Here is a 14368-nt window from a genome sequence, read left to right as displayed (position 1 = left end):
ACTGGGCGTCCTCAAAAGATGTATTTTCGAGTTACAGTGACACCGATTCTGATGAGCTTCAGTTGCCGAATCAATTGGAATGAGGGTGGGACATGGCGTGATGATTGAAGTCTGCCTGAACCAGCCCTGGGCTAGGAGATGTCCACCGCCCTGGGGGTCTATGTGTACTAGAGACACATGAGCCTGGACCCTTCCAGAACTGGTGTGCATGCAAGGCCTTTCATCCAAATCCAAGTGCCCTTTCTGGAGGGGGGCCCCTTGCCACTGGACAGACGTCGGCAGATACAATTCCACGGTGCAAGACACAGGAAACATTGGTGGCGTTTGACAATTTGATTCGAGATGTGAAGATCTGGAGTAAACCCTTTGATAACGGCGTAATTCTGGGCCAGAAGTGACATCCTCACTGCGGCTGGATCGAGGGTTACAACAATAAACACACCGGGCCCACAAGCTAGATCGCCAGGCGATCCGGCTGGGCTGGGATCGTCCAGCTCATTAGCGCGGGCAAGCACGCACGCGCCCTCTCTTGCATGTCCCCAGGCTATATTTTCCCGAGACTCGAGGGTTTTGGAATCCAGGGTGTCGCATTTTCCCCCCAGACGAGGTCGATGGCAACATCCCTAATCAATCATGCGGTGGTCCTGCATGGAAAAGATGACCTTAGATACGAGGAGTGGCCACTCTCGGGTGAGAAAGACTGAGAACGCATCGGTGTATTATATAGAACTTCACGTTATAGAAGGACACCTTACACAGGATGCCGTCCCTGGCATGTGAATGCGTGAGAGGCCACCCTCTGCACCCCTGTGCAGACGAGATTGGCCCTGGACAAGTCAGGATTCAAATCAAGGCCGTGGGCATATGCGGGAGCGATGTCCACTTCTGGAAGCATGTGAGGGATATGGAGGAGGCGTGCGTCGTTGTCAGGAAATTGTTGCTTGCAGGCAGGGCGGCCATGCTGCGAGCCGTCGTCCAGCCTCGGCGCTGCCCCAGCCATGCCAAAGTACACCCCTTGAATCTCGACTCGCAGGGCAGGATCGCTCACTTTGTGGTAGAGGCGCCCATGGTGATCGGGCACGAGTCAGCAGGGCAGGTCGTGGGCGTGGGGCCTGGAGTAACTGCCCTGCACGTCGGGGACAGAGTGGCTCTCGAGCCCGGCATCCCCTGCTGGGAGCATCGACTGTCCAGGCAGGCTGGCTTCTTGCAGTGCATGGTCCAGGCGCACTGGGGGCTCATTCGTCAGCCGGCAACCCTTTCATGAAGACCTGAGAAAAACAATGGCAGCCGTCCACTGTCCCTAGCAGCCCAGACACGTATCTCCCTTTCGACCCAGCAGGAGTGGGTCGTATAACCTCGACCCAGACATCAAGTTCTTTGCCACACCCCCACACCATGGCTCCCTGTGCAATGTGAGGGCATGCGGGAGAAGGTTGTTGCCGCGCGCCGGCGCGCTGTTTGGGCGCCAGGGACTGCAGATGCCCCTGCTCGAGCGGTGTGGTGGAGCGACGTGAAAGCATGCACTGCAGGATCCTCCGCCGTGCGCAGCGAGTCCTCCTCGGCATTGCCGCACCCTCCCACCACCATCGAACAGTTCATCGACCATCCAGCCTACCTCTGCTACAAGCTGCCTGATAACCTCGACTACGAGGACGGCGCCATGTGTGAGCCGCTCAGCGTGGGCATCCATGCATGCAGGAGGTCTGGCGTGTCCCCCGGAAAGCGGGTCCTAATCCTGGGAGCCGGACCCATAGGTGCGCCGGGGGCGGGGCGAGGGGGGGCCTGGCTGGACCCTGGCCTGCCAGCACAGCTCCCGAGGAAGATGGTCATGGGAGCGCTAGTCCGGGCTGGTGGCATTCATCCATAACCTGCCTGACCTCACTCTGTGTCATTGCTCTGCGGCGCCGCTGGTCTCAGCGCATGCAAAGACTCTTCCCCCCTCCCGCAGGCCTCGTGGCGCTGCTGTCTGCCTCGGCCTTTGGAGCAGACTGCGTGGCCATCACTGACCTTCGTCAGGAGGCACTGGACCTCGCCCGGGAGCTGGGAGCCCGCGTGACCCAGCGCACCCTGCATGACGAGACACCGGAGGAGGCTGCGCGGAAACTGAAGGAGAGCGCAGCCCCAGACGGCTTCGACATTGTCATCGACTGCGCAGGGTTCGAGTCTACCATGCAGGTGCGTCTGGCGGCGTCTGGCGGCTCGAGTCCGGGAAGGCACGGCATGGTATGCATGAGCAGGTCCCTGATTCGCGGGGGGGCAAATAAAGGACACACTCGTCAGGAGCGCGCAGCGCATGCACTTGGAGGCCTGCCTGCGATGGGGATGGAGCTCGACACTCAGGCATGCACACCACGCCTCAAGCACAGACCGCGCTGGCGGCCGCCGCCCCAGGGGCCAAGGTGGTCTTGGTGGGCATGGGCCAGGTTGAGATGAAGCTGCCCCTCGGCTCGGCCTCGATCAGGGAGGTGGACATCCTGGGATCGTTCCGGTACAAAAACACGGTCAGTAGATGGAGATGGGATTTTCTCATGTTGGGTGTTGTAGCCAGGTGTACTGCTGAAGCGGCACAGGGAGGCTTTGCTGCGTCAGAGGAGGAACTGCAGCACGACAGTCAAGTGCCCACCCTGCACATTCCATGAGCAGTGACGTCACCTGCGCTCATTCCATAGCCATTGAAGCCACGGTATCAGTGACCGCTCATCCCCCAAAAACCTCGTCCACTGCAGTACGACACATGCCTGAGCCTCCTGTCGTCTGGCCGTATCAATGTCAAGCCCCTCATCACCCACCGGCATGACTACACGGAGAAGGAGGTGTTGCAAGGCTTCGAAACGGCTTCAAAGCCTGCAGAAACAGGAGCCATCAAGGTCATGTTTTCTTTGTAAAGCTTGTAGTGAAATTCGGTGAAGAGCACACCTGCCACCTGTTATGGCTCTTGCACTCACCCAGAACTCTGGGGGGGGGGCTGTCTGTCCAGAGAGTACAGATTTTGATGTTGTGCATGCAAGTGGGGGGGCCACGCCCTCCTCCCACCTGATGACCCATGGGTTCAAGCGTGCAAGTGTGCAATTACCTGTCATTGAAACGCTGCCACCGAAAGCGTAGAAGCTGGCTGTTTTTGAAGCTCGACTGCGGTCTCAAAGCTGTTGTCTACAAAGACACCGGGTGAACAAATACGAGCAAGGTATGCACGCTCTCTTAAAGACTTCGTAAGGACAGAATTTGAGAGGAAATTATCCCAAGTAGGGGTCTGTACAGATCCATTCAAAATCACGGTGCAGCTGGTCTCAGTGGATGAGTCAGCCTAGGAGTATCTTGCCAGGGCCCTTCCGTCACCAGACTCGCCCAGAACCCAACGGAGGGGTCTCGGGAGGCCTAAGGTCGCCTCATCCACCTGCCTCGCCCACGAAAAGCTACCAGTGCTACTCCCAATCGCATCTTTTTGAGTGTAGGCGAATTGACTTTCTGCAAAGGCAATAGCAGACTTCTCCCGACAGCGACCCCCTGCCGTGGTGGTAGAGGCAAGCGATCTCAGACAGACCTCGTGTTCGCCCGGCGACGGTGACCGCCCCGACAAAGTCATTGCGTTTATCCCGTTGCTCAATCAGCGACTCGTCGATCGGATATCGTCCTGGTTGCTTGGCGAGGAGGAGCAGCCATGGGCAAACCTGACGGACCTATCAAGCTGGAGGAGGGCTGGGCAATGATGGAGGTGGGTATGGTGCGGCGAAGTTGGGGCACAGCTCCTTCATCTCTTTCCTGCGTTCATTCGTATTGATTTTGCATGTTTTCAGGGCGGTATCACCAAGCTGAAGCGGGTGTTGGAGGGCGAAAAGACAGAGGTAAGGGCACGTGAGGGAGACATATCGGCGAGGTCCCTGGCTTGCACGCCACGCTGCCATTTGTAGACATATACCTGTGCATTTGAACAGCCGATCTAAGAATGTAGAGCAACACGCGCAGGCATTCACCGCCCAGGAGTACATGCAGCTTTGTGAGTGGTGCTGAGTTGATGGAAGCCAACATGGAGCAAACAGTCCAGACTCCCTTGCTGCCGCAGCCTGTGTGCCCGACTCACTGGAGGGGGGTCTGCTGGGTCTGTGGCACTCCTCACAAGCGCTTTCGCAAGACGCCACCGCTCCTCTCGCTCTCACAGACACCAACATATACAACATGTGCACCCAGAAGCTCCCATATGATCACTCCGAGCAGCTCTATGCAAGGTACTGCACACCCTCCTACTCTGAGCGGCTCTGACAGGGCTTTGAGAGGGTGCATAGATTTCGAGCATTGCGGCTGAGAGCATGCATCTAAGCTCTGCTCCGGATGGCTTACTTTGGCCCAGCCGCATTAATCCAGGGCCTCCCCCAAGCTCTACCCTCACAGGTATCGCACGTCCCTGCAAAACTACATTGAAGAGTGCGTGGTTCCCTCCCTCAAGGACCTCAAGGGCGTGAGCCTGCTGCGAACACTGTGCAGGCGGTGGCAGAACCACACGCTCATGGTCCGCTGGATGTCCCGCATTTTTTCCTACTTGGACAGATACTATGTCCAGCGGCACAATCTGAATTCCATGAACGAAGTGGGTCTCCTCGTCTGGAAAGGTGAGCCTGAGGATTGGGTTCGGGAGAGCTGGGCCATGGTCTCTTGCTCAACAGTGCATGCCTGCGGGGGAACAGCAGCCTGGTGACAGAAGTGAATTGCTCAATCAATGGTCTGTGCAAGTGCGAGGAGCGTGATTGGAACGGACGGGGTGAATCTGGTGCTGAAAGGCTCATGGAAATCTGATGCTGTGCATGATGCTGGTGGCCAAGGAGGCCCAAGGAGGGGTGTGCAGCCTTGCCAGGTCTCGAGTGCAGTGCCTGAGCTGCTCCCGTCCCGCTCCATCCTGGCGCAGAGGTGGTGCACGAAGTGATTAAGAGCCGCGTGACGGACGCCATCCTGGAGCTGGTGGAGCGGGAGCGAGACGGCGAGGCCGTGGACTGCCCCCTGCTGAAGAACAGCCTGGCCACCTACCAGGAGGTGGGCATGGGGCTGCTGGATGCCTACGAGAAAGACTTTGAGGCGGCACTGCTGCAGACCACCGCCAAGTACTACAAGAGGAAGAGCGCCGGGTGGCTGGAGGTGAGGGGCAGGCGGGCGTGATGGGGGAGCGCATCCCTTGCACTGAGGGTGATGGGTGGGAGACGCAGCTTTTCCTACTGCCTCGCCGGCACATCGCGGCTTGCCTGGGGGCTCAGCCGTCCACCTTGGCAGCTGCATGCTGTTCCTACACAGCATTGGCCATTCCGTGGGTTCCAGAATGTAACAGCTGCACGGATGGTGATAGCTGGCTCTGCTGCACATGCCTGCATGGGATTACCGACCCCTGGTTTGCGTCCCTGGCGGTGATACGTTCAACCTCCCACTTCTTCCCTGCCCGCCCGCACAGACATATTCCACGCCCGAGTTCCTTTCGATGGCAGAGGCGTGCCTGAAGGCGGAAGAGAACAGGGTGGATGCCTACCTCCACGTCTCCACCCGCACCAAGCTCCTCAGCACCGTGAGTAGCTGAAGAAGTGCCGAGGCCAGGCTGGCATGCTCCCGTACGGATTGGCATGCAGCATGCCTGGCGTCGTGTTGAGACCCATGGCACTGGCTGTGAGGCTCCGTTGTGGCCCTGGTCAGACTTGCAGCAATGAACGTATGCCACATCCTCCTGTACCCCCACCCCCCCCCGCCATAGACGGAGACAGAGCTGCTCAAGGAGCACAGCTTGAGCCTCCTGGAGAAGGAAGGATCTGGCTGTGCTGCCCTGTTGCGCGATGGCAAGGTAGAATCCGTGGGAGGTTTGATGGTCTGCTTGCCAGCTCTGCAGGCCTCGAAGGCAACCAGTGGATGTATCACAGAAGGCTGAGGATCATGTGCTGGGAGGCGTTTTGCCAAGAGCAGCGCCCTGTTGATCGCAGCCAACCAGGAGTATGGCCCATGTCCCCAGCGTATGATCTCACCCCAGGTCCCAAAAATCACCACTCCCTGAACTTCCCGCACTGTCCTCCACAGAAGGAGGACCTGGCTCGCATGTTCCGGCTCTTTGGTCGCATCCCCAAGGGCCTGGAGCCCATGGCCGCGATTTTCAAAGATTTCGTGGAATCTGAAGGTAGGCGCGGGGCTGTTCTACTGAAGCGGCCAACCATACCAGCAGGATTGATGGAGGACAAGGCGCCACCGGCCGGACAGCTCCTGCAGGGTGTCTGACGTGGCTAGGGCGAGCCCTGAGCCTCACACCCATCACACCCCCCCTTCCCAGGCATGTCGCATGTGCGAGCGGCAACAGAGGCAGCTGTGTCCAAGCAGGCCAAGGAAAAGGATGCAGGTGGGTGGGGGTGAACTCGAGGTACCTCGCAGTCCTGGGACCAAGTGCGGTGCGTGGGCGTCAGCAGCCTGGACAGGAGACGTTCTTCCCCTGTCCTACAAGCGTTGCTCACGAAGATCTCGAAAACCATGCACGTGTACGCAGCCATGCCAGACCCCTGCGCCCCCCGCTTCCTGTCCCCTGCCCAGGCAAAGCTGGCAAGGACGGCGCCGCCGCGCCAGAGCACCAGTTCATCCGCGTCGCGATAGACCTTCATGACACCTACTCTGACTACGTGGTATCATACTTTGGCAGTGCATCGCTCTTCCACAAGGCCTTGAAGGAGGCGTTTGAGACGTTTTGCAACAAGCAGGTGCCTTATTGTGGAGTGGGGCGTGGCTGGCTGGGCACAGATTCCTGGGACCGGCTGGTGCCAGGGCTGGTGCCAGGGATGGCTCATCAGGCAGCAGGCACTCCACATTGCTGAAGCCTCGGGTGGAGCAGCATCAACCAGCCCCTCACATACCATGGAGCATGCCGCGTGCAGATTGGGAGGGCCACGGTCGCCGAAGCCATGGCATCCTTCTGCGATTCCCTGCTCCGCAAGGTGGGCGCCATGCGCGGCTGCAGCCTGGGTGCACTTCTGTAGAGCCATGTTGCTCCGCTGTATCCATTTCATTGCCAATCCGATGGACAGAGAATTTCGGGAAGGGGGCGCTGGGCACTGCATTGCGACACTGTGGAAGTAGGCTCTCAAGTGCGACTCACTTCCCCCCTTGCACCAGGGGTCGACCTCCGAGAAGCTGACTGATGACGAGGTGGAGAGTCTGCTGGACAGAGTGAGTGTGGGTTGACGGCGCAGCCTCGTGGATGCTTGGCCGCGTGTGGATGTCGCAGAGGCTGGCAGTACCTCACTGAATGTGACTGGCCTCCCTGGCAATTGCACTGACGCCCTTCCCTCTCCTCCTTCCCCTGCCAGGTCGTCAAGCTACTGGCGTATGTCTCTGACAAGGACCTCTTTGCCGAGTTCTACAGGACCAAGCTCAGCAAGCGGTGCGCGCGGAGCCAGGGGTTCTGCGGAGGAGGCGTTGCATGGAAGCCAGGCTTCGATGCCGGCTCAATAATAGGGTGGCCCAGCCTCCATGTTCATCCCATTTCGCAATGCTGCACTGGGAGACTGGTGGCAGCAAGGGGTGAATGTAGGGTACACCAGGTGCACACCCCCCGTGTGTCTGCATAGTTGTATCAACATCATCCCGCCACACCTACCCTGTACCCTTGCAGGCTACTGGGAACCCACATGGCGTCCGAGGAGCTCGAAAAGGGGGTGCTGATCCGCCTGAAGCAGCAGTGTGGGACCCAGTTCACTTCCAGGGTGCGAAGAGGCTGTGTGGGGGAAGGACGGGACGCAGACAAGCGAGGATGCAGCGCGGGCGTCACGGCCTGTCGGCGCGTTATTAGGTGCACGCCTCCTGAACTTGCTGCATGTCCCAGCATGGGAGGCTGCCGTTCTGTGTCTCTCCTCTTTCCGCACACATCTCAAGGTGCTGCCCCTCCGCATCTTCCATGCGTTCAGATGGAGGGCATGGTGCACGACCTCGCGCACGCCAAGGACAAGATGGAGGAGTTTGTGAGGTGGCAGAAGAAGAGGGGCGTCACTCTGCCCGTCGAACTGAACGCCACCGTCCTGACTGTTGGCTTCTGGCCGACCTTCAAGGTGTGGGGTCGAGGGGGACGGGTCCTAGTGGGGTGGAACAGCAAGCTGCAGGGCTCGTGGACGCGACAAGGGACTCATCCCTCCATGGTTGGAACAATTGAGGTATCACCTCGCTCTGCATTCTCAAATGCAACCGAGGGGCAAGAGTCGCTTGGTGCTCACGGCCCGGACTCCCTCTCAAACCCCTTCTCAGAAAATCGAGCCCACCCTGCCTGAGGAGATGCTGATGGCCATGAACCAGTTCACCCAGTTCCACGAGGCCATCAACAATGGCTCCCGGCGCCTGACGTGGCATGTGAGGGCCTGTTGAGGTGGTGGCCGACTGGCCATTCAGTATGGTGCTCGTAAGGTCTGCACTTGATGCTGAAAGCCAGCCCTGTGCCTGGTGGCCCATGCCCTTTACTCCTCTTGCCACCCATCCCTGCATGCAGCACACCCATGGCAACGTCCTGGTCCGCGCGACGTATGACAAGACGTATGAGCTGGTGGTGACACCCACCCAGGCGACCATCCTTGCCCTGTTCAATGACGGTGAGTGGAGCGTGCATTGTCTGGGGGGGGCACATTCTGAATGGGATAGGCACTGGATGTTGTTTGAGCAGGAAGGAAAGTTGGCATGGCGAGCTGCTGAGCGCTTGCTTTCGGGAGGGGTCCAAGACTCTGTGATGTGCGTGCGTATGCTGACACAGCCAGGCGGGGCGGGAATTCGCCCCAATGGCCCTGTCTCGCCAGCACGACACTAGGTATCCTGCACACTCCTCTTTTCCCGAGCTGCCTGCAGCGACGTCGCTCAAGTACGTTGAGATCCAGGAGGCCACCAACATAGATTCTGACGACCTTGAGCGGACGCTGGCCTCGCTTGTCTTTGCCAAGCACAAGCTGCTGAGCAAGGAGCCGATGGGCCGGACGATCAACAGCACAGACACCTTTGCCTACAACGCGGGTTTCAAGGATCGGATGCGGCGTATCAGGGTGAGTCGGTGGGTTACTCGGGGAGGCGCTGGGCGTGCTGTGATTTGTAGGGGGGGGCCAGTGCTCAGCACCGAGGGTTCGGGAATGGGACGTGTCCCATCCCGCATGCATGTGCAATCTACCCTGGGCCGCCCCCTCGCCCCGGCCCCGACGCCTCAATTGCACGCATCCTTGCCCACACCCTGATCCTCCACAGGTGGCCCTGCCGCCGCTGGAGGACCGGCGCAAGGTGAAGGAGGACGTGGGCAAGGACCGGGTGCACATCATCCAAGCCACCATCGTGCGCATCATGAAGAGCCGGAGGGTGATGAAGCACCAGGAGCTGCTGGTCGAGGTGGTGGGCCAGACCCAGAAGATGTTTGCAGCAGATGTCAAGCTGGTAAAGAAGCAGATTGAGTCGCTGATCGAGGTGGGTGTGGCAGAGTGTGTGTGCATGTGGCCTCCTGCAAAAGCCTGTTCTGTGCGTCATCGATGCCGCTGTGCCTTGGACCCGAGCGCCTTCACTGAAGCCAATTCTTGAACATGCCATCTCGCACAAAATACCTTGCCGCAGCGCGAGTTCCTCGAGCGGGATGAGAAAGACACTGCCATGTACAAGTATGTGGCGTGAGGCATGCTGGGCGGTCTGAATCGGAACCTCTTGACCACTCAGGCTGGAGGACCTGGAGGAGCTGTGCCGAGGGCACGGCACACCAACAGGGGGGCTGAGGCCCCTGCCCTTCCATCCACTCGTCCCTCCCCCATGCATATGCAGCGAATGCACCCCCTTCCCCCCCCCTACCCTTTCCCTGCTGGAAAATGCGCTGCAGTATAGCATATGACAAGAAGCAATGGGGGTCACGTCAGGTCGGGGGGAAGCTCGAGTGGGGGCGCTGCGGCCTCCAGCAGGGCCAGGGAGTCCACACCCAGCTCCTCCAGTCGGGCACAGAGGACAGCCACCTGGGTTACAGAGTGGGATCGCGAGGAGGGTTAAGGCGCGAGAGCACCCGCGGGCCAGCTCGCCATGCAGCGCTGGGCGAGTCCCAGTGCTGCGGCCGCGTCGAAGAGCGCAGTCACTCGAGCCACGGAAACCCACCCCCCTCCCGGCATCCACATGCGCACCTTGGCTTCCTCCTGGCCCAGGCACACCAGGAGGTCGGTGAGCTCGTCGTCCTCTGGAGGTGGAGCCGCGCCAAGCCCTTCAGATGGGCCGCCTCCCTCCGACGCCGCGCCGTGTCGCTCCCGCTTGCGCAGGCGGGCCAGCTCGGCCTGCAGCTCTGCGGCGTGGCTGTCCAGGGATGAGTAGGCCGAGGACAGGCCCTCCATCTCCCCCTCCAGCCGACTCAGCGAGGCGCGCAGCGCGTCGGCCTCGTCGCGGGAGGCCTGCAGGGACGTGCGCAGGCCCGCCGCCTCTGCCAGGGCGTCCTGCAGCGCGGCCCGGGCCTCCGCCAGGTCCGCCAGCGTGGCGGGCGAGTCGGTGGTGGGTTGAGGGGGCTGAGCAGGCGGCTGCAAGGTCGCTTGAGGTCCAGGGTGGGTTGGAAGGGGACCGGATGATGGTGATGACGCTCCCTGCCCTGCGTTCCACAGCGCAGGACTGGACGCGCCGATCGCAGGCAAAGGGCGCAGGGCCGGGGGTGGCGCAATGTCTCGACCGTTGGAATCTCCAGAGGCAGTGCTTGCAGCATGTGGCGGGTCCCGGGCCGGCGCGGGGTCGGCTGATGTCGACACAGGCGGCGCCGCCTCCAGGCTCTGGCCCTGGTACCCGCCCGCCCACGCCCCGTCACCGGCAGGCGCCGCACCGAACAGCCCGGCCTCCACGCGCGCGGCGCAGTCGGCCAGCGCCGCGCCCCAGCGCGGCGTGAGGACCAGGACCTCCGCCCCGCTTTCCTCGTCGCGCGCGGTGAGCCGGTCCAGCGAGGCGCAGCGCACGCTGGCGTGGCGCGCCAGCGCCTGCGTCAGGCCGCGGTACGCGCCCTCGCCCATGGCCGCCCCACGCACGACGTCGGCGAGGCGAGCGGCGGTCTGCTGTGCGCCGGCCTCCGCGCAGGCGCGGCCGTCCAGCGCGCAGACGCCGAGCACGAGCGCGGCCAGGCCGCGGCACAGCGCGTCGCCCGCCGCACCGCGCCCGCCCACCGCGCCCATGAGGAAGGGCGCGCGCGCCGCGGCGGCCAGGAAGGCGCCGGCCGCCGCCGGGCAGCCGGCGGTCCAGGCCAGCACCGCGCGCAGCCCGCCCGCCAGCACGGCCTGCGCGGCAAAGGCGCGGGGCGAGTCGCGCGCCTGCGCGGACGCGGCGGCCGTGGCGGCCGCCAGCGAGGCCGCCACCTCGTCCATCAGCCGCGGCGCGCGCAGGAGCAGGGTCGCGCGCTCCGCCGCGCCGGCGCGCAGGAGCGCGTGCGCCAGCGCAGCGGCGGTGCGCGCCGCGCCCAGCGCCACGCGCGTCGCCTCGGCGTCCACCCCCGCGCCCTCGCAGTCGCGCGGGGCCAGGCGCAGGCACTCGCCCAGCCGCAGCCCCTCGCCGTCCGCGGGCAGGGCCAGCGTCGCGCCGGGGTCCAGCGCGCAGGCCTCCAGCACGCGGTCCGCCCCGGCCGCTGCGCGGGGGCCCAGTTTCCCGCTGAGAGCGGCCGTCAGCAGCAGGCCGGGGGCGGTGGTGGCGGGGGGGAGGCGCAGGGCGCTGGCGACTGCGGGCTGGGTCGTCGCCAGGAAAGCGTCGCGCGTGGCCGGCGCGTCGTGCAGCAGGCACGACAGCGTGAGGAGGGCCTGTGGGAGGGAGCGTTGTGGGCAGGGGATGGAGGCAAGGCTGGGTCATCGATCGATCGTGAGGGCAGGCTGCTCCCTATACACCCATCGAATGCCAGCAGGGCATCCTGAGTTCTTCATTATGAGTTTCCATGCAGAGAACACCTTGGCCCTGCAGACACAGGAAATACCAAACCTCAGGCCCCACCTCGGCCTGCTGCTGGTCATGCGCCGGCTCTGTCCCCAGGCAGCTGCCCAGGCCGAGGGCCAGGAGCCTGGGCAGCCAGCCCGCGGCCAGCGCCGCGGCCAGGACGTGCTGCCGCGTCTCCGCGCCGCCCCCCGGCCCCGAGCCTTGGCGGGAAACGGCCTGGCTGGGCCCGGCGGCGGCCGCCACCAGGCGCAGGAGGGCCGGGAGGATGGGGTCGGCGGCGTCGCCCGGGAGCAGGCCCAGCAGGGGGGAGAGGTGCCCCGTCCCCCACAGCATGCGCAGCGTGGCGGGATTGTCGCGCACCAGCGCGGCGCCCAGGTCCAGGCAGTCGGCGGCCACCAGGCTGGCAGGGGCACCCGGCGCGCCCAGGCCCTCCTCCCTGGGGATTTGGAGGGGGGGGGGGGGCGGGTCGGGTGTCTGGGTGGCCGGGCGCCAGACCCCTGTGGTGGCACAGCCATGCATCCCCACGGCCCAGGCCCACCTGGCGATGTCGAGGAGGCGGTCGAACCCGCCCTCGAACACGACAAGCTTGGCCAGCTCCGGGGCGCCTGGGAGCAGGCAGGAAAGGAGGAGCAAGACCTCGTTCCTCAGCACTTCGTGGCCCCCGCTCAGCACATCCAGCAACGCACCCACCGCCAGCGGCTCGCCCTGGACGGCCTGAGGGGTGAGAGGGGGGGGGTACAAATTGTGAGGAGGGTGTGGAATCCTGGATTCACACACGCTGCATGCCACGGCGTGCATGCAGCGCAAGGTGGCCGGCCGCTACCAGGATGGGGCAGATCACCCATCCGCTACAGAGGGACAGCCCAGTCTTCACTGGTCAGTACAACCCCGCAGCGGTAACCACCCGGCATCGGGTACCTCTTGGACGAGGGAGGGGCACGCAGCCACCAGACCCCTCAGCGCCTGCAGGCTGTGGTACTTGATGTAAAAGTCCGTCTCCGGCAGCAGGTTGCGGAGGAAGAAAGGGAGTGCCCCGGGGGTCCGGGCCAGCTGCTGCCCATCCACGGCTCCACTCTGCGCATTTGGGGCAAGAGGCCATGTGTGTAGGGGGAGTACGGTGGTTCGGTCCACACCCAGTGGAATGTGCCCCAGCAAAGATGCCATCCTCGTCCTGCTGGCCGTCACTCCCTCGCCGAACACAAGTCGGCCCTCACCTCCCCATCCTCAGCAAACACAGCGATGGCCAGGCACTCTGTGATGGAGCGGTCCAGCTCCAGGTCCTCCCCCGTCAGTGTCAGCAAGGGGGGGAAGCCGAAGGAGCCCAGGGCTGTGCGGGCAGCAGCGTCCTGGGAGATGAGGTCCTTGAGCTCCGCCACCGCCTCTTTTCGATCTCCAGGGAAGGAGCTCTCAGTTGCCCGGTGGATCAATGCATCGACCCGGGGTCCCGCCCTGTCCTGGGCCGGGGATGCCAAGAACTTGTTCAGTCTGTTCATGACAGCCGACCCTCAAACGGGTGGAGGACCCTCCCGGGACGCGGAGGCAATGCAACAATGAGATGCAAGGCTTTTGGTTATTGATGAAGGGATGAAGAGCTTCTCCACTGATCGCGAAGATCAATACTCTCCAAATTCGCGCACGGGTTGTCTCGCGCTCTGGCGCCCTCGCCAAATTACCGGAACGATCTGGGTCAGGGCGCACGATTCTCTGCAGGCAAATGGCTGGGGAGCGGCCTTCACACCAATCTCTGCTATACAGCATCCTTACATGGGGTGCCTGGGGCGTTGGAGCAGCACGCCAGCCATGCCATGCCAGGCAGAGGCAGGGACTGTCAGTGTCAAATGGGAAGACTGGTTGGAGCAGCAGAAGAGGGTACAGCAAGACGACGGGGGAGCGGAGGAGCAAGAAGTGGGGGGGGGGGAGCGCTGCATCATGCGCTGGCCTTCTTCTTCTTCTTCTTGGTCTTCTCTTCCGTGACCGGGGCCTCCTCCTCGGCGCTCCTCTTCTTCTTCTTCTTGGACCCCTCCTCCTCCTCGGCTAGCGCCTTGGCCTTCTTGGCCTTCTTCTTCTCCGTCACCGGCGCGTCCAGCACGATCTCCTCCTCGCCGCCGGCCAGCCCACTGATCACCTCCTTCATGCAGGCCAGGTTCTTGCGGGGGGCCACACCCTCTTCGTAGAAACGCAGCCTCTCCTCCACCTGCTCCTTCATCTTGGCCCCAAACGCGTCGGTCGACTGGTCCAGGAAGCAGTCGATGCGCGAGGCAATGGAGCACTTGTTGGCCAGGTACCGACTGTGGTTAAAATGGAAAGGCGGAGCGGGTGGAGGCATGATGAGAGGTTGGTCTGCGCAGGTGCTTGACTTGCCAGCTTCCCACATTCATGTACATAACTTCAATCACGACTAGAGGACCACTGCTTAATACGTGTCTGCATGTGCAACACAGTTTTAAAAACCCTTCCTCCACGGGCACCCCAGGCGCCC

At 62.6% G+C, this 14368-nt stretch overlaps 3 protein-coding genes across 3 annotated transcripts in view; 2 read left to right on the top strand and 1 right to left on the bottom strand.

Moving 5' to 3' along the window:
• Positions 1-611: 611 nt before the first annotated feature.
• Positions 612-2885, top strand: F751_6386 (L-idonate 5-dehydrogenase; the record flags this gene model as incomplete). The annotated part of the gene is made up of 8 exons (XM_011403361.1): positions 612-690; positions 816-895; positions 1034-1185; positions 1340-1412; positions 1595-1754; positions 1949-2175; positions 2367-2501; positions 2727-2885. 8 exons carry the CDS (start codon positions 612-614, stop codon positions 2883-2885), a joined length of 1065 nt encoding a protein of 354 aa, XP_011401663.1.
• Positions 2886-3658: 773 nt separating this feature from the next.
• F751_6385 (Cullin-1) lies at positions 3659-9633 on the top strand (the record flags this gene model as incomplete). Its single annotated transcript, XM_011403360.1, has 19 exons — positions 3659-3716; positions 4157-4223; positions 4387-4604; positions 4898-5124; positions 5432-5542; positions 5726-5812; positions 6043-6139; positions 6290-6355; positions 6544-6707; positions 6882-6941; positions 7120-7173; positions 7314-7387; positions 7619-7709; positions 7911-8051; positions 8245-8346; positions 8483-8582; positions 8833-9023; positions 9220-9432; positions 9577-9633. The coding sequence occupies 19 exons, from the start codon at positions 3659-3661 to the stop codon at positions 9631-9633; spliced, it is 2178 nt and encodes a 725-aa protein (XP_011401662.1).
• A 4183-nt stretch (positions 9634-13816) lies between these two features.
• F751_6384 (Nucleolar protein 56) overlaps positions 13817-14368 on the bottom strand; it is a gene marked incomplete at both ends in the record, with an annotated part of 3352 nt that continues 2800 nt past the window's right edge. The window contains one exon of the mRNA XM_011403359.1: positions 13817-14177. Within this exon, the coding sequence (XP_011401661.1) occupies positions 13817-14177 (361 nt within the window). The remainder of the gene's footprint in view (positions 14178-14368) is intronic.

This window comes from Auxenochlorella protothecoides (genome assembly GCF_000733215.1).
Source record: "Auxenochlorella protothecoides strain 0710 unplaced genomic scaffold scaffold87, whole genome shotgun sequence".
Classification (NCBI taxonomy): domain Eukaryota; kingdom Viridiplantae; phylum Chlorophyta; class Trebouxiophyceae; order Chlorellales; family Chlorellaceae; genus Auxenochlorella; species Auxenochlorella protothecoides.
Note: the sequence above shows the minus strand (reverse complement) of the source record. Positions and strands in the feature narration are given on the sequence as shown.